At 38.2% G+C, this 27,880-nt stretch overlaps 3 protein-coding genes across 5 annotated transcripts in view; 2 read left to right on the forward strand and 1 right to left on the reverse strand.

Moving 5' to 3' along the window:
- Positions 1-540: 540 nt before the first annotated feature.
- marcksb (myristoylated alanine-rich protein kinase C substrate b) lies at positions 541-4,268 on the reverse strand. The gene is made up of 2 exons (XM_083550342.1): positions 3,886-4,268; positions 541-2,048 (listed from the first exon to the last, which is right to left on the reverse strand). The coding sequence occupies exons 1-2, from the start codon at positions 3,949-3,951 to the stop codon at positions 1,452-1,454; spliced, it is 663 nt and encodes a 220-aa protein (XP_083406468.1). The 5' UTR covers positions 3,952-4,268; the 3' UTR covers positions 541-1,451.
- A 3,151-nt stretch (positions 4,269-7,419) lies between these two features.
- Positions 7,420-20,124, forward strand: fyna (FYN proto-oncogene, Src family tyrosine kinase a). 3 transcript variants are annotated; one of them, XM_083550314.1, is made up of 13 exons: positions 7,420-7,652; positions 11,571-11,669; positions 12,582-12,841; positions 13,168-13,264; positions 13,748-13,846; positions 14,118-14,221; positions 16,247-16,396; positions 16,549-16,713; positions 16,960-17,139; positions 17,645-17,721; positions 17,809-17,962; positions 19,469-19,600; positions 19,779-20,124. In XM_083550314.1, the coding sequence occupies exons 3-13, from the start codon at positions 12,592-12,594 to the stop codon at positions 19,985-19,987; spliced, it is 1,617 nt and encodes a 538-aa protein (XP_083406440.1). In that variant the 5' UTR covers positions 7,420-7,652; positions 11,571-11,669; positions 12,582-12,591; the 3' UTR covers positions 19,988-20,124. The 3 variants fall into 3 exon arrangements, with proteins under 3 accessions (XP_083406440.1, XP_083406438.1, XP_083406439.1); XM_083550312.1 differs by having other exon boundaries at positions 7,429-7,652; positions 17,645-17,962; XM_083550313.1 differs by having other exon boundaries at positions 7,463-7,501; positions 17,645-17,962.
- Positions 20,125-23,089: 2,965 nt separating this feature from the next.
- Positions 23,090-27,880, forward strand: part of LOC310731019 (uncharacterized protein) — a 30,652-nt gene continuing 25,861 nt past the window's right edge. The window contains exons 1-5 of the mRNA XM_083550296.1: positions 23,090-23,404; positions 26,279-26,476; positions 26,565-26,669; positions 26,750-26,836; positions 26,958-27,062. Coding sequence (XP_083406422.1) covers positions 23,386-23,404; positions 26,279-26,476; positions 26,565-26,669; positions 26,750-26,836; positions 26,958-27,062 — 514 coding nt within the window. The 5' untranslated portion in view covers positions 23,090-23,385. The remainder of the gene's footprint in view (positions 23,405-26,278; positions 26,477-26,564; positions 26,670-26,749; positions 26,837-26,957; positions 27,063-27,880) is intronic.

Raw genomic sequence — 27,880 nt, forward strand, 5'->3', positions numbered from 1 at the left:
CTTTATTTTATATAAATATTTATTCATAGTATTTTAGAATCCAAAGATTATAAATTATTGAAGATACAAAAGGCAAAATAAAAAATTGGGTACAATGTTTTCAGTGTTAATTGTTTTAATTATTTATATTCACACTCCTGGTGTCTTTGGATGGGTTCACCTTTTGGTTCCTCTCAAGGTTTCTTCCTCATACCAATAAATGAAGTTTTTACTTACCACAATAGCCAAGGTTTGCTCACCTGGGACAAATTCACAAATTTAAATTGAAGTGAATTATGTTGTATAATTCTTATATTCTCTGATGAACTTTAATTGAATACCCTCCCCCCCTATATATTTTTTTTTTTATATTTTATAAATATAGGAGCTGTAGCTGATTTGAGCAGGCCGGTCTTTTTTTTTTTTTTTTTTTTAAACCTCTATTGTTGCTCTTAAGGTCGAAGTGAGCTTTTGATACGACTTAATTATAAATGATTCTTTTCTATTAAAAAAAAGGGGGGGGAGGAGATGATGAAATAGAGAGAAATAGGACAAACGCACTTTGTTCATTTGAATCCTTTATTTGTTTTTGTGCCCGTTGAAGTTGAACTCATACTTCTGTATGCAAAGTTACATTCCTTTTTAAAAACCAGGTAGTGTCAGACCTTGAGTATTTACAGCAAACTGTAATCTATTTGATTGCACTGGCAACTTCTATATATACTTGCACAGCTTTGTAAGAAAAACAAGAAACATTCTAAAAAAAAAAGAAAAAAAAAGAAAAATACTAACTATTAGTCATCACAGGTCAACATGTTGGATCTACAGCAGGGTTAGCAGAGGGTCAGACTTTACCTATAGGACTGGAAAAAAGTTTTTTAAAAAGATTAAAGACATGACGAAGCCTATACAAGCACGCAGTGTGGCCGGATGGGAGCGGTGCTGCTGGTGTAATATCCGAGCACCCTTTCGGAACGCGTAAAAGGATCGCGATTCGATTTGTGACTCGTCTATTTGCGTCGTCTGCTTTTTGGTAGCACCGCTTTCCTAGAGCACACTGGAAAGGAAAAAAAAAACAAAAAAAAAAACTAAATAATATGGCACCAAATACTTCAACTAACATTGCAAATTCCTAAAAAGGTTTACAGGTATGAAAGCCGGAAAAAAAAAAAGAGGAAAAAAAAAATACTGCATCACACACAAGCACACATCACACACGCAATACTGTAACAAACACAGTTGTAGGAATTGAAGCACGGTGCCTTTCATGCTACAATCAGAGATCCTTCCTTGGAGCACCACAGAGACATCGGATGGAGGAGAAGTGGATGGAATAATGTAGGCGTGTGGGGGAGGGGATGGTTAGACAACTTCGAAAGGTCATTGGTGGTGCTTTTTTTGTACAAAAAAACCCTCAGTGGTTCAGCTCCTTATTACTTCATTAAAAAGCCATCATCAACTGGTGAATCTTGTTACTCTTCGGCAGCAGCAGCAGCAGGTTGAGCGTCTGAGGTCTCAGCCGGTGCTGCGGTTGGTGCTGGGTCTTCAGCTGCTGCTGCTTCGGCCGGTTTCTCTTCTGCAGGCGTCTCGGGCTTTTCCTCTTCGCTTGTTTTTTTCTCCCCATCCCCGCTCAGCTGATCGGCTTTGGCCCCCTCGGCTGCTTCTTCGTTCTCTCCTTCGGACGCCTCTGGTTTGGCCTCTTCGGATTCAGCTTTGTCTTTGCCTTCCTCAGCTGGAGCAGCTGCCTCCTCGGGCTCAGCTTCCTTCTTGGCGCTCTTCTTAAACGAGAAGCCGCTGAGTTTAAATGGTTTCTTAAAGGAAAACCTCTTCTTCTGCTTAGCAGGCTCACTGCTGCCGGACGCAGAGCCGTTCTCTTCCGGTTTGCTCGAGTCCTCGCCGTTTGCTACCGGAGAGCTCTCCGTGGCCCCTTCCTCTGGCGGCTTTTCGGCTGCTCCATCTTCAGGTTTTACCTCACCTTCAGCTAGTTGTTTGCCGTTGACCTGGACCTCCTCGGCGGCTCCGTCAGCCGTGGGTGAGGCATTACCGTTTGTCTTGGCGTGCCCGTTTTCCTAGAAAGAAATAGTAGATGCCCATAAGATGTTTTCACATTTATACACTATAAACCGGTTCTTTCAAAGCCTCCTGGTTGGAAGACTTCTGTGCTCTACCTGCCTACATACATCAAGTTAAAACTAACTAATCAAACCATGCACTCCTGAACGCTTCTTCCCAACTGGAGCTGCTAAAATGCCTCTAAAATAATAATGACCCAAAACCACGAGAAAGAAAAACTGCAGTCACTGTACTTCCAACTAGAGATTGACCGATTCATAGGTTTTGCCGATTGCTTGAAATACCTGAAAAAATCAATACAGGTAGTTTTTCCGGGTTGCATTATACAGTACGAGCTGTTTATCTAAAGTGTTTTTTTATTCAGTTCAGTTGTTCCTATTTATTTGAAGTATTTCAGTTGAATGCATACATTTTATTGTCCTTAATATTTAATATCATTGATATTAAATATTGACATTTTTGTAATAAAGTTCGGTACTATTTTACATATTAGTGTTGTGTATTTTTTATCCAGTATCTATTTTAATAGCTATCGGTCGATTAATCTGCAAGTACAATCCAACCATCTGTAAAGTCCGCTCTCTGTCGATCCATACTTCATATTTTGGGTAGAATATTGATTTGCGATGTATTTCAGTGAAAAAAAAATAAAAATCAATCACAAGTTCTTTAAAATGCTACTCCACTAGAACCCATGAGATTCCTCGAGGGATTGTGTTGCAACAAATGGTTGCTCCATGAGCCCTAATTATTAAGTGAGGCACAGGAGGACAGACTGGCTTGCTCAGGAGCATCTGAGGCAATAATACAAATTTACATTATACAAATAATAAAGAAACAAATTGTGCAAGATTACAATTGTACAAACAATCAGGATTCCTTGAAGATCTCCATGATGCAATTCAAATGCTGATATAACCCTAGAATTAACACCACCACCACCCCCAACCCCCATGGACCCTCCATGTTTAAACAGTGAAAAGAACAGATCATATCACTCCTCTTTTTCTAAATCATCTCTTAATGATTCATGAATTCAGTAGACCTCGAGTATTTTCTTATCCAAATAGGCTTACAAATGCATTTGCACTGCTCGCCACGTGGGTGAAATAGTGTCTGGATGGAAGCTCCTGATGTCTGGATTGGGAATGCATGCAAGATGGAGGGTTCGGGGGGTGGAGAGAAAAAAAAAATCCAGACATCATCGACAAATGCATTGTCCTGCAATGATCCAGCACAAACCTGTGGCTTGCACAAGATATAAAAAAAAATTATGCAACTTTTCCTCCCTATAATTCAAACACAAAATCCTTCTTTCATTTCGCAGCTGGGCTTCAATCCTGAATGAAGGCAAGGCGTGGTGCTTTCATGGCTCACGCGCGACGCCAAGCAGCGCGCGACGCCTTAACAAAAGCACTGGAGCTGTTTTCCCTCTTTCTTCTGCTTCTCCAATAATCATGCTCAGAGAGAAAAGGGGTTTGTTTGATAGGGAAAAATGGATGCATACTACACACAACCTGTATTTGAGCGTGTTTTTATTACAAAAATAGGCGCACCAAGCATGCACGTTAGAATATATAAGGGAATAAAGAATACACGCATACATGCACGTGCATGGAGAATTTCTTGGAAAAACAAGAATCTCACAGCCCATGCTTAAAATTGTTTTCATATAATATTTTTGTGATTGAGTCTTTGTTCATTTCCCACCCCAATAGTCTTGGAAGGATGCTGCTTCCCTTCTCTTCCCTCCCATCGCCCACACAGTTCTAAGATCTACACATTTAGCGCATATTAGTGTGTTTATTTTTCCTCCACTGAGTGGTTTATTACCTGTCCGTTCGCTTTTTCCACGGCAGTTTCTTCTTTTGCGCCGTTTTTAGCCGCTTGAGCTCCCATGCTTTCACCGAGTGGGGAAAAAAATATATTCACGCGCAACAAAGAAACCCCGAATGAATGAACGAACAAAGAGCGCGAGCGCCTTCTGCTTCTTTTTTTTCTTCTCCTTTCTTCAACTACAGACACCAAAAAAATCAAAACAACCACCCGGTCCTGGAGTTCACACGGAGTAGTAAATAAATATTTCCGAAAATAATTGCACAGCAGCGAGAGAGAGAGAGATGTGTATATATAAGGGATAAAAAATAAAAAGCTAATGAAAATTGCTGCTTTTCTTAATGAGATGCGGGGTACAACGCCCGAAAATGACGTCACCGAATAGAAAAGCGGCATCGGCCAATCGAAAGTCGCGTTTTCAAAGAGGGCGGGGTTTGGAAGTGAAGGGGGCGGAGGAGAAAGCAACTAGTGATAGGGTTCACTTATAACGTTTATATTTCAATTACACACAAATAATTAATAATACAACATATATATATATATATATATATATATATATATATATATATATATATATATATATATATATATATATATATATAGCTATTTACGTTGTATTATTAATTATTAGATAGATAGATAGATAGATAGATAGATAGATAGATAGATAGATAGATAGATAGATAGATAGATAGATAGATAGATAGATAGATGGACGGACGGACGGACGGACGGACGGACGGACGGACGGACGGACGGACGGACGGACGGACGGACGGACAGACAGACAGACAGACAGACAGACAGACAGACAGACAGACAGATAGATAGACAGACAGATAGATAGATAGATAGATAGATCTTTCAGTTGTATGTTTTACAATTTAACATTTATATTATACTGCAAATCACACTTTCACCCAGCATGTGTAAAATATTGTCGTATAAAGCATTTCACTGCATGTCGTACTCTGTATGTATTTGTATTTGACAAATAAAATATGATTTCATTTAATTTGATTTGATTTGATTGCCCGTTTTCCCTCATGTAATCCGGTTTCCTCCACTAAATCCAGTGCCAATGGTTTTGATACTCATTAGCTTTTTCAAACTGTCTATGGTATGTGCAGCAAAACATCCAGGGTTTGTTCACCGAATTCCTGAATGATGCGGCTTGAGGTGCAGACAGTGTTCCAATTCATACCAAAGGTGTTGAGCAGGGTGGAGGTCAGAGCTGTATAACAGGTCACTGAAGATCATCACTCCAACCCATGTAAAGCAGATCTTCATGGAGCTGGCTTTGTGTACATGGGCATTGTCATGCTCGAACAGGTTTGGGTCTCCTAGTTAAAGTGAAGAGATCATTTTATTCTGCCATACCCAAAGACATCCTATACAAATGTGTGCATCTGATTTTGTGGTGAAGATTTTGAGAAGAACCAAAAATAGCTGGAAAAATCACGTGTCCAAATACTTTTGTCATTATATTGGAGTAACAATAATATCCCTATGCATCAGCTGTCACTGATAGATAGATAGATAGATAGATAGATAGATAGATAGATAGATAGATAGATAGATAGATAGATAGATAGATAGATAGATAGATAGATAGATAGATAGATTAGATAAATTTAAAAATATAAAACCTGCTTTTGTACACTGTCAATTGTGAAAAATGCTATACTTAATTCAAATTAATTGAAATAAACTGAACCACAATGTCGCAGTGACCACTTTATTGACAATCACTGTGTTTACTGTCTTCTTATGTTGTCTCTTTTCGTTTGCACTAAACTAACAACTTTATGTTGTTACTTTTGAGTTTGTGTAGGTCTGTGTTCCTTTTTGTTAATTGATGTTGTCTGATGTAGCACCATGGTCCTAGGGGGATGTTGTTTTATTTAACTGTGTACTGCACTGTATATGGTTGAAATGACAATAAAGCCTTTGGCTTGACTTGACGTGATATAAATAAATAAACAGACAGACAGACAGACAGACAGACAGACAGACAGACAGACAGACAGACAGACAGACAGACAGATAGATAGATAGATAGATAGATAGATAGATAGATAGATAGATAGATAGATAGATAGATAGATAGATAGATAGATAGATAGATAGATAGATAGATAGATAGATAGATAGATAGATACCCAAACTATGATAGAACATGTATGGGATTATTAAACAAAAATGTGTTAAACAACCCATAATATGTTTTCTATTTTAGACTGTCCAAAGTAGCTCCATTATTCTTTGAAAAATGCATTACACATTCATGACATTCTTTCACCAGATTCATGAGGAAGTCACAGAGAATGGTATTTAATTCACCTGCTAATGAGTTGATTTGTGACATTTCTTGCCTTATTAATGTGCTTTAGACCATCAGTTGTCTTGTGCAAAGGAAAGGGTGAGTACAGAGTCAACAGCCCTGTTTGTGCTACTACAAATGTATCTATATTATCCAAATCTTTATTATGGCAAGAGACTCAGTTAAGTAAAGAGAAAAGACGGTTCATCATGAACATGAAGATTGGAAAAATCTCAAGAGTTTTAAATGTATCCCAAGTGCAGTCTCCAAAACATATGCTGCAACAGGCTCTCATTAGGGCAGTCCTGGGAAAGGAAAACCAAGAGCTACCTCTGCTGCAGGAGATATGTTAATTAGAATCACCATATTTAGAAACCGCTAATTTACAAAAATGTAAAAAAATTTCTGCAGTTCAAGTGGCAGATATATTAATATCCCCTATTCAGTAAATCAGGCCTTTATGGTTGACTTGTGGCAAAGAAACAATTACTTCATAAGAACAAGTAGAAGAAACTTGCTTGGGCCAAGAAGCAATGAATGGACATTAGATCAGTGGAAAACTGTCATTTGGTCTGATGAGTTCAAATCTGAGACTTTTGGTTTTAACATTGTTTTCATAGTTTGGATGTCTTAATTAATATGCAATATTGAACATTATATATATATATATATATATATATATATATATATATATATATATATATATATATATATATATATATATATATATATATAAAAACACTGAAGGAGAAGGTGTGTGTGTATGTTGGTATATAGAAAATACATGATATGCATATACAATAACATTGAGCTCTATTTTTATCATCATCATCATCATCATCATCATCATTATTATTATTATATATATGTTATATGGGTATGGGGGTTGCCATGGCGACCAAAGATCTATTTTTTGCGCTAGTTTCCAGCTCAAGGTTTTACAGCAGCATCTCGGATAATCCTTTATTATTATTTATTATTTTTCTGCACAAAATGGCGACATTAGGCCTATTTTTTTAAGCACAAAACAACAAAACACACACACACACACACACACACACACACACATACGCGCGCGCGCCTCTTCGTGACTCCAGCATTAGCATGCGTAATAGCAGGGAGGGAGGGACTAAGCAGAAAATGGGGCGGAGCCCGACGGGGCGGCGACGCAGAGCGCGCTCGGGATCTGATTGGCTTAAGTGTACGTCAATCACAGCCTCGGTCTCCTCGCCGACGTCTGTTCCATTTCGGCGACGGGGAGCAGCCCCAAGAGCGCGTTCACAGGCTGCGGCGTGATATTTATCTGGTTTTATTTATTTATTTTTTTTTACCACTCCGGAAACCCGATGGAAATAACCGAAATATAACAGCAGAGAAAAACACATAATAAAGCCTCACCTCTTGTTGATTCTACGCAGGAGTGAACGAGATCGTTGTCCTGGTAAGCGCGCGCGCGCGTGCGTGCGTGCGTTTGTGTGTGTGTGTGTGTGTGTGTGTGTGTGTGTGTGTATGTGTTTGGTGCAGGGAAATACGGGCGTCACGTTAAAATGAATTAAAGCCCAGCATGGTGATCGAGATATTTGTTATGTAGATGGTCTGTGCATTGCATCTGGGTGTTGTGGTGTAGAATAGATCTCCCTGATCGTGTTTTGGAGAAAAATGGTGCTCGGTGGAGGACGCTGTTAGAGAGATGCCTGATCGTCTTTGCAGCACGGATTGATGCGCAGCAGAAATGGCCTCATGTGGGAGACAATCGCAAAGAAAAAGGCCTCTGTGTCCCTGCCTGCATGGCACTAAGCGTCTGTTTTTAGACGTACAAAAGCCTCAGAAATGCGCACAATGTCTCTCTTTTTTCACAACCCCATAATTGCATGCTTTCTATATACATATTTAAGCACGTATATAGGCTACACACAGTGCTTTGTGTGTATCAGTGTGCATGCATTGTAGATGATCATGATGAAGATGGTTGATAAGGACAGTCTACTTTTTGTGCTCTGGAAATAAACAGAGCTGGACACTACACCACACCAAACATTATTCATGTGTTGTGCACATCTCTTGGAGGAAGTGTGTTGTGATGATGTGTACTGGGCTGCAGGATTGAAAGGCCTGCTGCTGGTGCAACAACTCAACATTGGCTTTTTCCCCCTCCTTAAATCTGAACATTAGGTAGGAGAATACACATTTAGAGGAAGGCTTGGAGATTATTCCATGCAAAAGTCACATCACAATACTACCAAGTACCATAATATGTCCCACGATATTTATGAAACAATACTGCAGTAATCTAGAAGTAAAAAAGAATAAAATCAGCTCATATCAGGATTTATATGATTGAAAAATGTACACAAGACGAAACAGACCATATCTCAGTATCGATATTACATTGTCGTATCGCTCGAGGATCTTTGGTTTCTATCATTCATGTCAAAATTGTGGATATTGGAAACAACAAAAATATTTCAGACAAATATTTGCGCAGTGTAAAATAATTAGTTGGTTGTGAGCCGAGTGTTTAAAATATGGCGATATTTATATGCCCAAGTAATGTCAATTACTAACGAGACACTATTGAGTGCCAATATGTTGTTTAGTACCGTTGTGACACAATTTAGTGCCAAATTGGTGATATATAGTATAGTTTAGTACCAATGTGACACAATTTGATGCCAGAATGTTTTGTCTAGTACCAATGTGACACTATTTAGCGACAAATTGTTGATATATAAATATATATAGTGCAAGTGATGTTGTTTAGTACCAATGCGACACAATCTAGTGCGAGTATGTGGTTTAATATCAATGTGACACTATTTAGTGCCAATTTGACGATATATATATATATATATATATATATATATATATATATATATATATATATATATATATATATATAATAATATAGTGCCATTTTGATTTTGGCAATATTATTAAATTTAGTACACATTAGCCACTATTTAGTGCCAATGTGACAATATTTCATGCCAAATTGACACCATCATTGTCAAGTATCATTGTCAAGTGCCCATTAGACAATATTTTGTTTCATAGTACCAATGAGACACAATTTAGTGCCAATATGACAATACCATATGACACTGTGAAGTTCCAACAAGACCCTTTTTAGTGTCAATGTGAAACTTTAGTACCAAAATGGTGATATTTACTGCCAATGTGACAGTAAAAGTCCTGGCATCCATCACAATTCAGCTGAACATTTCGCCATGTGAACGCTGCTTATAGCCAATTAATAAAAACCCGGCTTTAAATTGTGCAAACGTTACAGGAGGACTACATATAGAAAACAAATACGCATACCTCGAAATGCGATCACGGCAACTGTAAGCAGAACGTAAACAATTTATCCATGTGTTTATCATCACAGGATCTTCATTATGTACTCTGACATAGACAATGCATCAACGCTCCATCAGGCAGGATTTTGGTGAGGGGTTCTGTCTCGTGTAGTCTGACAGAAAATATTCTCGAAGGGTCACTGAAATGAATCACAGATTGTCGAATCGATTTGAACGAAAGCTACGCTGAGCTACTACAAGGCTACAGTTTGAGAGAGTGTATAGGAGTTCACTTAAATACAACAAACTGTGATCGTGTACAAAGAAGAAAAAGCTCGTTACTATTTTTACAGCCAAATTAAAACGTGTGTTTTTATAACGAAATGAGAAAGTAAGCCAGAGAGCCGGTTCTTCAGACGAGTGCAAATTAAAGTTTTGATATACGTGCTATAATTGTGTACTTTCAGACAGAACATCCTGCACTCCGTCGTTGTACCACGCGGCGAAATAATTAAATTTAGCCGCTCGTTATTCCTACCTGACCTCATGAACCATAAACTATTTTTAGATCCTCATTTGAAAGAAGCACAAAAGCTTCTAATCCAGATTTTATATGATATCAAGACACCTGACAAACGTGGAATTTGTATCATTGTTTTTTTCAGAATCTCATCTGGAAATTCCGGAGTGATAGGAATGAAGAATTTCATCCATAAATTATTGTTTATTTTCAATAATAAAAATATTCACACTATTGGTGAAGGTCAAGTCAGCGTTTGGCTTGAAGGGCAAGTGACTCATGAAGGATCCATGATTATAAATATAATTGCAGACATTAAATTGAATCTGACAAAAAATCTTGAATAATACGTTCTTTTTTTTGTTTTGAATAATAATAATAATAGTAATAATAATAATTATAATAATAACAAGTATTTTAGTTATTACATTTCAGGATAAGGTGTGGTTGGACCACCTTGGTGTGGTAGGATGTTAAAAACATTTCCTATTTACACAAATTTAGATTGACACAAACCTGTAAGAAAACAATCCTACTTATATCTATTAATCTAAAAGCCGAATCATTTGCATATCCACGTTGATAATCCGCTGTGGCGACCCATAACGGGAGCAGCCGAAGAAGAAGATTTGCATATTTAAGTTAAAAAATACTTTGTGAGAAGAATGCAGGTTTGCTATAACTAAATAGCCATGATGTCATTATAAATTTATAACCATTGTATAAAATTCTTTATAAAACTATTTAGTCACAAATCTTGAAATAAGCACTATTTGATGTGGAACCGAAGCCCCGCCCACTGGTATAACTTGTATAATTTTTAACAACACAGCTGTTTCATTTTTGGAAACAATAACCGTGTCTACGTAAACAGCATTTTCAACCTGATTAATATGTCCATCCATACAAAAAATGCAAAAATGTTGGTGTTGACGCAACGGAATGTCGCAGCTTGTGAAACACCTCGGGAATACCGTTGAGAAATCGGATCAAGCTCTAGAGAGAAGGTGAAAAGCAAAAAATTCGACTTCTGGTGCCATTGATAACAAGCTGTTTCCCGAGATATTTATTTCCAAAATCGAAGGAAATCACAAACCCCAATTCATTCACAACTGGATCGTCCACCATGATTAATGCTAGCAGGAGAACTAGCTCAGTCCTATTGTTTGCTAAACGACAACCAGACGACGTTGTTGGAGTCAAACTTGCTTTCCTTGCTAACAGGTTTTGTCATTTCTCCCGCCTTTTCCGAGAAAAACATTGTTTTCACTGACACAAAGTGTAAACAAGACACACTGTTACGTCTGTTAAAAATATAAACGTTCTGTCTGTATTTTCAAATGTGTTTCAAGCTTGTACCTATTTCAATACGATATTAATATAACAAGTATATTATGTTTATGACATGTTTATAACATTGTCTGATTATTTTAATAATAATTGAGCTGTCTTGTATATTAAGCTGGCTGTATTTTTTTTGGTCCACATGTGCATAAAGAATTAAACAAGCCCACTGTATTATTATTACTTTCCTTCTCAGGCCTGGGTATTTGAGAGAAGCCAATCGTCGATGTTCTTACTCCATCTTTAATTGAATGGAATGCAAATACTCGGCTGTGGTGCCCCAGTGCTCGCCGCGGTATGTCTAATAGACATCTGTTTGCGTTTTCTTCTTTCTTGCTGTGTGCTTATGTGTCCCTTTTCCACCCGTCTGTGCCATCAGAGGCTCGACTGAGTCTCAGTGACGACGCCTTTTTTTTAAAGAGCAGTGCGACGATAGTAACAGCTAGAGTGGTGGCGTAGCCTGCGCCTGTGTTCTAAATTCATAACTTCGATATGTTCTGAAAATGCCTCGCACATCTGGTTGATTTTATTCATAGAGGAACAAAATGTAGACCAGCGCAGACACTGGAGTCACGGCGTTGTACCTGAAACCACATCTGTATCAGGTCGTATATTATTCTGCGGCTTGGTGAGAGAAATTGTCTTAAAGTGTGCTGCACTTATGCCTGTGATCCTTATTTATCAAAAACGTACAGAGAGCAGGCTATTATGAAACGTCACTATTCAGGTCTGGATGTGAATTTAATGCTTTACATCTTCGGGAATCCGTTCACGTTCCTGAAATTATTACACACAGTTTTTCAAATATAAATGATTTAAGAGTATTGCAGAAAAAGTGCCATTAATTCTGTATGAAATGTAAGCATCAAAAATGAAATTCAACACATACAAATATAAATCAGAAAATTGATGTCTCTCGAAATCAGTGTAAAATATTGCGGGAATTGGAAAAGGGAGATTTCAGCATCACTTTGTTTGCAATATTCATCACCAATTTTGAGGTGATCAGAAGAAAACTTTTCATTCGTTGATATAATAATAATAATAATAATAATAATAATAATAACTATGTTAGGTAAAATTTTGCAATGGGGAATGTTTAATATCCGCACCATATTGTTGTTTTTTTGTACAATTCATACATTCATAGCTACATTCATAACTCTAGCACAGGTTACAGTTCATGATTTCACTCTCCTCCAATCAGAATCTAGATAATGGGCTGTGTACAATGTAAGGACAAAGAGGCAACTAAACTGACTGATGAGAGAGAGACGAGTGTGTCTCAGCACGCTGGGTACCGCTATGGGGCCAACCCAACACCCCAACACTACCCCAGCTTTGGGGTCACCGCCATCCCCAACTACAACAACTTCCACGCGCCTGTCAGTCAGAACACAGTGACGGTGTTCGGCGGCGTGAACAGCTCGTCGCACTCGGGAACTCTGCGCTCACGTGGTGGAACAGGTGATTTTTTTATAAGGATCTTGAACTACACTTTGTTTTTTTCACAATGAGACACATGGGCCAGTGATACGTTTTCAAGTCGTGAACGTATTGCCCGACAATTTCATCATACGCATAGTATTATGAATTTTTTTTTCATTGTAAGAATTATATGCTAATAAATGCAGGTATTGTGTTATTGCCTCCCCTGGCACACGCCCAGGACACCTATTAATAGGCATCATTATGCTACAGGGATGTTGAGTTCTAATTGGTCAGAAACTTTCACCATATAATGTCTTTTATTTTTTTATATACATCTCGTATTCTTTCATTGACATCTGCAGGAGTTACACTCTTTGTAGCACTTTATGATTACGAGGCGAGGACGGAGGATGATCTCAGTTTTCGGAAAGGAGAAAAATTCCAAATTCTCAACAGCACGTGAGTAGAATGCCATTCCACCATTTGTAAATTTCCACAAATGAAAATAAATATTTCTGTAACAGATGTGATTTACATATACCGTAGGTCTAAGGAGGCATAGGAGATAAATACGAATTCTTATTCACAAAAATACATTACAAAGAGGGAAAATTGCCTTAAAAGTGCTTCTCCCCACGTAAAATTTGAGCAGAATTTGTTTTTTTACATTATTTCTTATTGAGGATGACTACACATTTAGCTGGTATATGAACCTTAATTTAGATTTTCTGCTATTCGGAGAACTCTCTTATTTTATTCTGAACGAGAAATAAGTGCCGTGTGGCTAGCGCAGATTGTGTTACACCCTAAACATGAACAGTTTATTCTCCTGGTCAACAACTCTACCCTGACGTACACAGTCTGGTGAGCGCGGACCATAGAATCTTTCTGATATCCAGTATATTTATACTGTAATTTGTGTTTCTTTTGCTGTCCTAACAGGGAAGGAGACTGGTGGGAGGCTCGCTCCCTCACTACAGGTGGAACAGGATACATACCCAGCAATTACGTGGCTCCAGTAGATTCGATCCAAGCCGAGGAGTAAGTTCAATTCGTATGCTCTGAAAAAAGCCCTAACCACTTGTTCGCAGCATAGGGCACTATTTTGAGAATCTGTTTTTTTTTTATTCTATTATAGTCAGGAATGTACTGTGCATTTCACTAGCATCCAAAATGGGTACAGAATACCCATAATGCACCGTAAAGTGTAACCTCTATAGCAAACTGGGTCTAGTTTCAGACTGTATAGACTTTAATGGCATTTCCCAAGGTAATAGTGTATTCCTTCAACGTTCCCGCTTTGTCGTTGCAGCTGGTACTTTGGGAAACTTGGCCGTAAGGATGCAGAGAGGCAGCTGCTGTCTAATGGAAACCCTCGGGGGACTTTTCTCATCAGGGAAAGTGAAACCACTAAAGGTAACTAGACTGTGCATTCTATGTTGGATTACATACGGCAGAATAGTGGTGGTGGGATCAGGGTTGCAAAATTCTGAGAATTTTCAAGGCTGGAGACTTACCTTGGGAATTAAGTGGAAATATGGGAATTAAATCTTAAATTGCTGGATAATCTTGGTTTAAACATCCAGATTACTAGCAATTTCAGTTGAATTTATACCCTGGGGGCTAATGAGGCCATGCCTTCTACATGCATTTTGAGTCACACAAAAATGTCTGTGGTAAGATTGTATGTAAAACTGTTTGTATATAATACAGTTTATATAATTCATTTTCTCCCACTTATCCGTAATTCGGGTCGCGGGGGCAGCAGTCTAAGCAGGCAGCAGTCTAAGCAGGCCCCCGCCTTCGACTGCTGCCCAATCCTCACAGCACCGTCCCTTACGGTCCCTCCTGCAGGTGGTGAGCCCACGGGAAGGCGGCCCCACGTCACTCCGACGTCACGGACCTTGATATTTCCCTCGTAAGGGACCCACGGAGCATAGAGGGTTAAGGGCCTTGCTCAAGTGCCCAAGAGTGGCAGCTTGGCGATACCGGGGCTTGAACCCCAGACCTTCCGATCGGCAACCCAGCGCCTTAACCGCTGGAGCCACCACTCCCCCCCAGTTTATATACATTTTACCAAATTTCCAATTAATTCCCCAAAATTCCCATAGAAAGTTCCCGGAAATGTACAGGAAATTTCCTGCCCTTTGCAACCCTATGTGGGAAGTGCCAGGTGTGTTTTTTGTCCCAAAGGGTAGGTAGTTAGAGTACAAAATGTCGTAATATCCACTATTGGTTTTTATACCAGTGAGCTTCATGCTTAGGACGCTTGTTAAAGTCCTCCTGTAGAATTTATTGAATTTTTTCTTTCCTCACCTTCAACAGAAAATGAGAAAGTGGTCTGTAGGGTGCAGACGGTGTTTTCTGCAATATACAAACAAACACAAAAACAAGACAATTGTGCAACTATGGACAAAACATTTTCCTTATGCTGCCGTAACTCCCTTCAGGAATGCTGACTTTTGTTATTACTTACAAGGCCACGACTGAATTGTCATCAGAGAAATCGATGATGTATTTGTGCTTTGCAGCACATTCGTGAGTCAGCAGAGTGACAACTGCTGACTGAACACACAGTCCTGAGGGTTACCGGTATTAAGAGGTTAGAATTAGAGGTACTGCCAATCTGAACTGGTGTAATCACTTCCATTCAGCAAGGTCTTGGAATTTCCATGCATTTGGGCAATTTGTTTTTTTGATATACTGGGGCAGAAGAGTAGAAGATTAGAGCTCAATATTTCTTCGTGTATCTCAGTTTGTTGGGAAGTCAGGGTCAGAGCACAGGGACAGCCATGATCCGGTGCCCTTGACAGCTTGGCGGTGCTGGAGCAAACTTTTATAAGTAAACCAGAGGCTTACCTTTGAGCCACCAGTTCAAGACGCATATTTACCTCCAGGGCCAAAACACATACACAGTTTTGTGAGGTTAGATGTTGTTTACTCTTCTATGTTGGTGGAGACACCAGCGTGGAGCTCAAAACAGTGCCTTGAGGTTAGGTTCCCACTAGTTTCAGAACCGGTTTGGCATGCTTTTAGCAGTGGTCTGTATTACATTATTAGCATAACAGAGACATCGTTGAGGTTGCCAAGTTGGGGGTTGGGTGCAGCGTTGTAGACAAGGTGGATGTTGACGTAAACAGATCCAATATGTTCAACTGACGACATGCAAAGTGGCGGTGGAAGGTCTCTTTGAGAGTTGCTGATTTGGCTCGCACTTTATTCCAAAACTTAATAGTTAAGCATCAAAGGTCTTATGCAAGAAACCAATGCCACCTTGGCAGTGCTTGAATTTGAGCACACCATCTTCCAGTTTGTAGTCCATAGCTTCTAGCATCATTTAGCTGAGTTTTGTTACTGGTGCTTTGGAGAAACACATCGTTCTAGACCTTTTGTATAATCGACCTACTCTGATATCTTGTTCTATCCCTTTGTCTCTTTCAGGAGCGTATTCCTTATCCATACAGGACTGGGATGACGTTAAGGGCGATCATGTGAAACACTATAAGATCCGTAAGCTTGACAACGGAGGCTACTACATCACCACCCGGGCTCAGTTTGAGACTTTGCAACAGCTTGTTCACCATTATTCTGGTAAATCAGTGTCAAATGACCAAATACGCTATTTAATTACCTGTAACTTAATGAGTGGTATGTGGGGAAAAAAGCAAACAAAGCGGTCATTGTCGTGGATATCGCGGTGACATTTCTAACAGCACGTTATCATTTTGTGTTTGCGTTCACAGCGAGGGCTGCGGGACTATGCTGTCGATTGATAGTCCCCTGCCATAAAGGCATGCCTCGCCTTGCTGATCTGTCCGTCAAAACCAAAGACGTGTGGGAAATCCCAAGAGAGTCGCTTCAGCTCATCAAGCGCTTGGGGAACGGCCAGTTTGGAGAGGTCTGGATGGGTGAGTAGTAATTACTCTCGATAGGTTCAATCCAGGCTGAGAAAGATTCATCAGTGGATAATCTCTTCTGACTGGTTTAATCCAGGATTTAGCTTAATCTTTGAAGCCCCAGTCCATTTAAATACCGTCGATGTGAATAACTGCTGATTTATTCCTTGACATTTTAATGCATCAGACCAGAAGAGGATTTTTATTCATCTGTGTTAGACAGTGGCTTGTTTCTCAGATTTTGCAAAAAATGTGCAGGTACTTGGAACGGAACCACGAAAGTGGCGGTGAAGACCTTGAAACCAGGCACCATGTCCCCCGAGTCATTCCTGGAGGAAGCTCAAATCATGAAGAAGCTGAGACATGACAAGCTAGTACAGCTATACGCTGTTGTCTCTGAAGAGCCCATTTACATCGTTACAGAATATATGGGCAAAGGTAAAGAGAACAAAAATCATTATTTAATTTAACTGCATTTCTATTTACATAATTTGCTTGATGGGAAAGTAAAATTCCTATTATACATTAGGAAAAAACAGACAACTAATAAAAAGAATCATTGAAACATTTCCACAACAGTCAGCTTTTGTCATATTAACAAGAAATTGCAAAAAAAATAAGTCCACAACATTAAATGTAGCTATAAATGGATAAAAAGCAATGACATGGTTCCTTAATGAATACACTGCTAGTTGTGATATAAAACTCTTCAGAACCAGGCATTATTGGAAATGAACAACCTTTCAAAGTTAAGAATAATTTAAAATATTACAATCTTTATAACATAATAGTAAATATTTTCCTATAATATTTCCCTGTGGTGAAATGGGGTCTGTTAGATGATCGCACTAGTAAGTAGAACACATGAACATTTGTGGTTTGTTTGACCTGTGACAAATTTCTCATCCAAAATGTTTGATATCCCATGAAATGAAATTTTCAGGGAGTCTGCTGGACTTTTTGAAGGACGGTGAAGGACGGAGCCTGAAATTGCCAAACCTTGTAGACATGGCAGCTCAGGTAGGAAAAACGTCTCTCAAATCTACCTTCAATGATAAAACTATTCGGCGATATCGAATACCAAGAATGCGTGGTGGTGTCTTGCAGGTGGCTGCAGGCATGGCTTACATCGAGAGAATGAACTACATCCACAGAGATCTGAGATCAGCCAACATCCTCGTGGGCGACAGTTTAGTATGCAAGATCGCAGACTTTGGCCTGGCCAGGCTGATAGAGGATAATGAATACACAGCTAGACAAGGTGAGTAAAAGGAGGAAAGGGCATATATAGTACTATCAGTCTAGCAGGTGCTGGAACTCCCAGGAACAACAAATGCGTTGAACACTTCTGTTCGAAGGCTAATGGCATTTTATTCTCAGCATTTCATAGTAATGTAGCAGCAGCAGTAGCCACAGTTATAGCAGTGGTGTTAATAGCAATAGTAGTAGTATTAGCAGTAGCGCTAGTAGCAATAATTAATAGTCATAAGATGGGAAGTAGTAGTATTTAGAGTAAAAGTAATATGCAGCAGTAATATGTAAGAGCGGTTGTATATGTAATAGTAGTAGTATTAGCAGTAGTAGTAGTAGTATCAGTAGTAACATGAAAAGGAATACAAATTTAATGATGTAATAGTGGTAGTAAAATCTGTAGTAATATGGGTAGAAATAGGAGGAGCAGAAGTAATAGAATTAGTAGTAATAGTAAAAGCACAGCAGTAATAATAGGAGTAGTAGTACTAGTAGAAGCAGTGGTAATAGGTGTGGATGTAGGAGATGTAGTATTACTAGTAGAAGCAGTAGTAATAGGTGTAGAATTACGAGAAGCAGTAATAATAGAAGTAGTATTACTGGTAGAAGCAGTAGTAATAGAAGAAGTATTACTAGTAGAAGCAGTAGTAATAGGTGTAGAATTACGAGAAGCAGTAATAATAGAAGTCGTAGTACTAGTAGAAGTAGGGGAAGTCGGAGAAGTAGCAGTAATAGAAGTAGTAGTAGTAGTACTAGTAGAAGCAGTAGTAATAGGTGTAGAATTACGAGAAGCAGTAATAATAGAAGTAGTGGTAATAGGTGTAGATGTAGAAGAAGCAGTAATAATAGAAGTAGTGGTAATAGGTGTAGATGTAGAAGAAGCAGTAATAATAGAAGTAGTGGTAATAGGTGTAGATGTAGAAGAAGCAGTAATAATAGAAGTAGTGGTAATAGGTGTAGATGTAGAAGAAGCAGTAATAATAGAAGTAGTGGTAATAGGTTTAGATGTAGAAGAAGCAGTAATAATAGAAGTAGTGGTAATAGGTGTAGATGTAGAAGAAGCAGTAATAATAGAAGTAGTGGTAATAGGTGTAGATGTAGAAGAAGCAGTAATAATAGAAGTAGTGGTAATAGGTGTAGATGTAGGAGAAGCAGTAATAATAGAAGTAGTACTAGTAAAAGCAGTAGTAATAGGTGTAGAAGTAGGAGAAGCAGTAATAATAGAAGTAGTGGTAATAGGTGTAGATGTATGAGACGTAGTAGTTAAAGAAGTAGTGGTACTAGTAAAAGCAGTAGTATTATGTGTAGATGTAGGAGACGTAGTTGCAACAGTAGTAAAAGCAGCAGCAGTAGTAATAGGACTAGTCTTACCAAGTGTGCTGAGTCAGTATCCGTTTTTAGTCATTAAGAGACAACACTATGGTCTCTAAACAGGACATTACATTGGATTTCACCTTCTCATACTGTAAGAGCAGACAAGACCAGGCTGCAATCTTACACCTGCATTTTGTTTTAGGTGCCAAGTTCCCCATTAAATGGACGGCCCCCGAGGCCGCGCTGTACGGCCGATTCACCATTAAATCAGACGTGTGGTCATTTGGAATACTGTTGACGGAATTGGTGACCAAAGGACGCGTGCCATATCCAGGTGAGATATAAAGCGTCATTCTGGTCGCATTTGTGTACAGAATGACTCTTATATAGGACATGATTCAGCGGATAAGCTTGGAAATGAAACAGAAAACAATAGAAAGGGTTTTTCTATTTTCATGTGTTTAAATACGCTTTGTACACTCACTATACACTTACTACTTTTTTTTTTTTAGGGATGAATAACCGGGAGGTTTTAGAGCAGGTGGAGCGTGGCTACAGAATGCCATGCCCTCAGGACTGTCCGATCTCTCTGCACGAGCTCATGCTGCAGTGCTGGAAGCGAGACCCCGAGGAAAGACCCACGTTTGAGTACCTGCAGGCGTTTTTGGAGGACTACTTCACTGCCACGGAGCCCCAGTACCAACCAGGGGACAACCTCTAAACCGCAAACAAACAAGCGAGAGATTGAGAGATCAAGCGAGCGTATTTGTGCTTTAGTCTCGCAGATTAGAACACAAATCCGGTCATTTCGACCTCTTAACGCTGTTAGACATTATAGGAGGAAAAAAAAAATAAAAATCACCTGGACGACTGAAAACCTCCTTAGAACTCGAGAGGAAAACGCATTGCCCGCGACACACACCGACCCGAACGACGATACGATGCACGTACGATGATTAAAGCTTCCAGATTCGTTGCCATTTCGATCCAGTATTTCGAATCATCTTCCATTAAAAACAGGACGTGCCACTTTAAACGTGTAAATTCACTAAAGCCAAACCATATTTCGGAGAACATCATGCGAGTGTCTGAGAAAAAAAGAATGAAGGGTAACGGATGGCCTGTTTGTATGTAGTGTAAATATGATCGTGTTTACTTACCCCTGTTTTAGGCTTTATTACTTTTTATAATGCTTTTTATTTTATTTTAGGGTTTTATTTTTAGGTTTTATTTTGAAATATATTTTGCTCAGAGAAATAAGTCTGAATCTCGAGGCTAAAACAAGACGACTGATTCTGGAAATGGCCTTGTTTTTAAAACGTCCGTGACTCTCTTGATTATTTATTCCATTAATGGCACACCCTCTTTGTTTAACTTTGAGAAATCCCTTTGAGCTGCACATACAGTAGCTAGCGTTCCTGACACTTGTGACTTTTTTCACCGAAGGAAACTCTCTCGCGCGTGTGTGTGTGTGCGTGTGTGTGTGTGTGTGTGTGCGCGCGCACTGGTGACTCTGCTCAGCTTTATTATTTGCACCTGATTTTAGCAAAATGCTCTCTGTGTCTCCATTTAGTTTAATTTTTTTATTCTTTTTTTTTCTTTTCTTGCTAGTACATTTTCTATTTAGTCACTTTGGATTAACGATAGAAGAAACTAAGCATCGATATAGTAATCAGGCTGTGTGGGCATTATGCTTGACTATACCTGCATCTCTCTCTCTCTCTCTAGCGATTGAAGATGATCAAATAAAAATAAAAATGGCTAACATCATTTATTGTCATTAAGAGGCATAAAAAAACATGTGCTATGATTTAACATTAGTAAGTAAGGGAGAAAACAATTAACTTTAAGCTGAGCTTTTTTTCTGGTTCGAATTTCTATCGCTGATCTACAAAAAAACTTTCATCTCTGGACCGCATTTAACCTCATTCAATACGTTCACAGCTCTCGTCTATCAGGCGGAACCAACAGGACCAATTTCACCTCGTTTTTATTCCAGCCTTTACTCGCATATCTTGTGAAGGTTCTTTTTCTATAGGATCGTGTGCACCATATTAAGCTGTTTAAACACAGGCTACAACTTCGACCTCATTATTTTCACCCGTTTATCTCTTTTTTTTTTCCTTTTTTTTTAGTAATCCATTTGAAGTAATTCATAGATTTTTTTTTTATTATTATTTAATTGTTTTGTTTCAGTCAGGCACAAATATTTGTAGAATAAAGACTCATACCCAATCCCATTTCTTTGGATTTTTTTTTATTTTTATTTTTTTACATTTTCTAAAATTAGGTTTCGTTCGGGATTTTTATTTGTTATAGCACAGCGCACGGATTCCCAAATCTGATTGGTCAAATGCTGCTGATTAGGCAAATTGACAAGTTGGGATTAATACACTTGTTCAGATACATGGCTATTTAACATTCATAGAGTTCATAGAGCCTCCAGTGTCAGTGTTAATTGAGTTAGTGTTGTATTATATATATTATATATATATATATATATATATATATATATATATATATATATATATATATATATATATATATATAGAGGGAGACCCCAACTTGCGACGTAGATAGGGATCGTAAGTCCATCAGGGCATAGGTCGAGAAGAGTGACTACGTACATTAAAATTTTTTTACATAGTACAAATAAAGTAATTAAAAAAAAAAAAAAAAATTTATATATATATATATATATATATATAAATATATATATAAAAAAATATATATATATATATTTTTTCCTAATTTATATTTACTTTAGCACTTGTATTCCTCTCACATTCACGATGACTGATTCCCATCTAATGGAGGTTGCACTTTTAACAATAGAAAGTTTGGTGCCTATAATTTATTAAGTATATACCTAATGAGCAAGCTAGTGATCGCAGTGGGAAAAAAAAACTCTGAGATAGAATGAAGTAACTTTGAGAGGCCCTGACTAAATACAGCAAAAAATAAATAAATATAAACACAATTTTATGTGAGGTAAAGCATAATCTATAACAAAACCCTAACAGAGCAAATCAGCTTTATCTCCAGCAGGACATCTCAGTGTGATCTTGAATTTTTCACATGTTTTCAGCCCTGGTCTTGCTGGAATATCTTTAGTAATACAACCAATGGCCAGAGAAGGGCTGATATATATACTGTACATGAGATGCTCCAATGCGATACATTTCCCCTTCACTCGATCTAGGAGTCCCAAACCAGCAAGATCTTGAATGGCTTGCTATAGAGCTCTGACCTCATCCCTACTGAACACCTTTGGGATGAATTGTAACACTGACCCCTCACCTCACCTACAATCTCCACAAGCACACTCCAAAATCTAGCAGAACATCTTCCCAGAAGAGATTTGAGGTTATTATAACAGCAAATGGGGACTAAATGTGGTGTTAGGTGCGCACAGTTTTTGAAATGTATAAATTATGAAATGTTTTGAGGTTCATTATATAGATTTTATTACTATTTTAAATATAGTGGAATACTGTAGTAGAAACACATGATAAATATAATTTCAGTGTCTAATATTTGAGTTTTTGCAATGAAATGAAGAAAGACGTCAGCCTCTATTTTCAATAAACCACATATACAGGGATGACACATGGCAAACTAGGGATACGCTTCATATCAACACATCATCATGGCCGACGAGGTCAGACCCCCCAAACCCCCCTGCAGCCTAAAAAGGCAAGGCCATGTGCAGCAGGTGGAAGGAGCACCGGCTAAGAATAACCAGTGGCTGTGGTGGATAAGGTTACCTTGTTCTCTGGCGCATGTTTTCTTGCCCCCATGGCCATGTGAGGTGCCAATTACCCTTCTGAAATTATTATTGAGTGCGTGTGCTGCCTGCCTGTTTAACTGGACCTCAGTGCCTCCTCGGAGTTCCTCCTTGCACCATCTCCACCACACTGCCCTTCACCATGCTCACCGCATATACTTTGGAAAATTAAAGGTTTTATTTTGTTTTTGTCCGTTGGATTTGCTTAATGAGGTTCCAACTGTGGATTGTATGGGGGGACTAACAAGCCGGGCAGCATTAACATCAAACAGGTGGAACCACCGCAACAGGACAGGACAGGGTCAGCACAAGCTTCTACAGCAGGTCGCATTATGACAAATGAAACTGAAGGTATTGCGTTATTCATTTCTATTTATGCATATTTTAGTTGAAGAAAAGTATGTGTATCATCTATACACATTGTATGTGTTTGGGTTTTTTTATGATGTAATACGATTTGATAGCACGTATAATATATATAGCACATGGCAGTAATAGTAGATAGATAGATAGATAGATAGATAGATAGATAGATAGATAGATAGATAGATAGATAGATAGATAGATAGATAGATAGATAGATAGATAGATAGATAGATAGATAGATATGCAGCATTTACATACAAGGCTATCATACCACAGCTCTGTTCTATTCTTGAAGCTTTCTCTGAAAGAGGTCTACATAACATTTTTTGGAAGGAGTCTCCAGTATCAAAGCTGTCTAACATTAGGTAATAATAACTTGCATTAATTTTGCCTTTGATTCACATGCAGTAACATGACAATCTATTTAGAACAAAATTAGTTTGTGGTTTAGAACACTTCAGGGATGGGGCATGGCCTTAAAGTAAAACATGTCATCTAATACATGTAATTTGTATTAGATGATGATCCAAATAGACTTACAAGTCAGACCAAATACAGATGAGGGTTAAGGATCTTGACAAACAGCAGCTCAGTGGTGCTGGGATTTAAACACACAGCCTCCAGAAGAGTAGCCCACTGTAGAGTGTGCCACGTTTCTGGAAAAAAAGACAGAAATGTAATAGAACACTCTTGTAGGATCTGGTTACTGTTTTGACCCAGTGTTTAAAATAGTCTAGTTATCTCAACCTATCACAAAGAAAAATATTTTTTTACCCAAATCCATTTACAGTTGGAAAGCTCGAGATGATACCAAAGATAGTTTCTGGACTGCACATTTGAGAAGTGTGAAATATGTGGCCTACACTTAGAGCTGGCTCATTCCGAGGCGAGTCATTTGAAATAAATAGACTAGTACGTTTAGGAAAAAGAACTTCTGATGAGTCATTCGGACTTTCTTTGGCATTTAAGGGTGGTGTAATCTGAACTTCAAGCACCTATCTTCACCAGCCATGCACCCTCCCCCCGTTTTGTTTACCAAAATAAAGACTTTCCCATGGAGGAAAACTCTTATGAAATCTTCTGCTGGTACAAATTGCTGACACTGGAGATTACTTCTATAAGTGCTCGGTAAACTCCTCCTAAAAAAAACATCACCAATTCAATGGTGCCTTTTGGGTCTTTGTGAAAAAGCTGTGCTGAAGAGCTTTCATCAGAAGAAGCACATTAATATAAACAGTGTCTGAGCAGCCAAAAATAATCATAACCATCCATGTTTCTACATGCACTGCCAAGCATCATGGGTAATCTGTACTGGCTAGAGTGCATTTGGTCACTAATCTATTGCATTGCACTGAGGGATTTAATGAGAGCTCTTGACAATCTCACTGCATACTGACCTCAAGGCTTTTCAGCCTGAATGCTGTATACTGGTTGTGAGAATGCTCACAGGCAGTCAGATACAATAAAAAAAACCCACCTCACTCCAGACTCATTGTGAGTTCTCAGTGAATTATCTGAAAGATCAACTCATCTCGGTTCATATCTTGTTCTGGTAACAAGTGTTCCAGGTTTTATTTTGTCCACTACAGAAGGTTACATTTGGTGACTCTTTTCTTCATCTCTAGCTGAGCTGGAATTGATGAGGTTTTGTAGTGTGTTTAATTGTAATAATACATATCTGATCTCCCCAAACACAATCAAGTAATGCGAACAGTACACTATTAAATCAATGTGACATATGGTGTGACGATCCTTTGGCCAGATATTTACATAAATTTACACTTGAGTCTTCCAGGTTTATAAAGGTATGGCTAGTAATGGTTTTTACTGAAAATTCAGTTCATGCACACAGCCACGGTGATGATGATATGTGGATTTCTACAATGTACATTACTGGCACAATAATCGCTTCAGCCAGTGTCCCTTTCTGCCGACTAACTACACCACCAGCACCTCCATGGTTACTGCATGAAAACAATAAGTCAATGCGTTCCATGTTCTTGAAGAAGAGCACTAACTGTCCTCTTCTCTATAAATTAACAGATGTGTACCATATGAGTCAGATTGGCAGGACGCCCAGACACGTAGGCTGTTAATGATTGGCTGTAGAATCTGAAGCTTCTCTCGTCACTCTCTAAACAACATATCACAAGCTTACAGAACTTACAGAAGGTAAAAGTCTTATCTGTATTACCAGTTGTATACAATTTATAATGTTCAAGACTTGGAAAATGATCAGGGATTAATAGAGAAAAATCCAAACTCTTGTATTGGTAGCATTGTTAGACACAATACTGTCTACAGTTAACAGAGTGCAGGGCAAGTGTCCAGACACAGTAATGGCAATCAGAGTGAACATCGCTGGGAATGGCGAAACTTCGCAAATCTAAATCGCAATGACTCGGGTTGGTCCTTATTTCTTGAATTGTACCCCTTATCACTCCTTTTCCTCACTCGTTACCTTACAAGGCATAGCAATGTTAAGATTTCATTATATTTGATATATTTTTTGTTGTAAACTATAAAATTGGAGAAATTCTGAGCATTTATACCATAGGCTCACCTGCATTACTGTGCATCCTTAATCCATAAAGACTCCTCTTTTATTGTTCCCTTGATTCATTTAGAGATCACAGGGCAAATGATGAAAATTTAAGGTCTTGGAGTCATTAATTAGAGTTTAAGCCTTTGTATACTTTAAAAAACAGAATGTAACCTGGAAGAATTAAGCTAGAACATGGAGGGAGACAGGAGGTGTAAAATTCCAGAATATTTTGACTAAAAGAAATTTATGAGCAAAATTACTGGAATTCTCTACAGTCCATTATTTTCTATTTCTCTTATCCTACTGCACTGTAGATTCTGGAGCAGGTCCCATCACTATGGACGTCCACAATCAAGAAGGTGCGCACTTGACACCTCCTGGGGTCGTAAACCACGGCTTCATGAGGGTCTTAACGCGTCCTACACAGTGGCTGATCATTATTGCTCTTCTAATCTCCTGGTCAGCAGCTGGAATTTTTATGTTCGACTTTGTGAGTGACGAGCAGCTGACCCGTAAGTATCTACGGCGCGCCTACGTGTGGCTCTGAGATAGTAGTCAATAATTAGAAATCATGAGTTTGTGTTTTATCGTGTTTTATAGATTTACAGCACATAAGTTCAGATCCCATGACAGCAGTGAACGAAGCTGTTGAGGGATTTACAGACAAAATGAGCCATTTAAATGACATTTATAATAATGCACATGGTAAGTTTAAAACACCTCAAATGCAGGCTTTATAGGTATAATAAAAATGTAACAAATAACAATATATTTCTGAATCGCAGAATACGTTCCTACTGTAATCACGGATCCAACGGCTGCCGTTAACCAGTGGGCCGATGCCTCGATGTCGTTTCTGTTAGGAACACATGGTAAAGTATTTGGACATAGGATTGGCCACCTTTATAATCATGTTAGTCCAACATGAATTATTTAACCCTAAGCAACATTTATACTTTAAAAATGTAATAATTTCCACTTGTTTCGCCACAGAAACTGAAGGAATCGCTTCTTACCTGAAACCTGGAGGTGATCTATTAGATGAAATGAATGACTGGGTTAGGAGTCTGGCTGAATATTTATTCCACATGTTTGAAGGTAACTCAGCATTACAGATTATTGCAGGGAAAAGAAAAACCCTTAGCCATGAACTATAAAAAAAAAATAAGATCTCTCATAAACGCTTGTAGAAATTAAATATGAACTCTGTGCATTTTTAACTTACTTTGTGTTCTAACATGAAGAACCTTATAGAAATTATATATATATATATATATATATATATATATATATATATATATATATATATATATATATATATATATATATATTTCCCGTGGGCTCACCACCTGCAGGAGGGACCGTAAGGGACGGTGCTGTGAGGATTGGGCAGCAGTCGAAGGCGGGGGCCTGCTTAGACTGCTGCCCCCGCGACCCGAATTACGGATAAGCGGGAGAATGTGAATGAATGAATGAATATATATATATATATATATATATATATATATATATATATATATATATATATATATATATATATATATATATATATATATATATATGTGTGTGTGTGTGGCTGTCAATTGATTAATATATTTAATTGCAACATAATAATTGTTCTAAATGTACATTAAATTAATACTTTTCAAGTTTTTAATACTCTAATCAACATGGGCAAATATGTTATATGCAAATGTATTATTATTATTATTATTATTATTATTATTAGTAAAACCAAACTCAACATAGAGCATGAAGTCAAACTATTTTTGTAAATGTTTTTGTAATTATGCAAATGTAATTGTGCTGTTTTAATTAACGTAAATCATCAGGACACCAAACAGAGCTTTTGCTATGTTTCCACACGGACGGCTTTAATTGCCGGATGCATGGCGGATATGGTGCTTGAATTGAGA

Source organism: Silurus aristotelis (genome assembly GCF_946808225.1).
Source record: "Silurus aristotelis genome assembly, chromosome: 9".
In the NCBI taxonomy this organism is placed as follows: Eukaryota; Metazoa; Chordata; class Actinopteri; order Siluriformes; family Siluridae; genus Silurus; species Silurus aristotelis.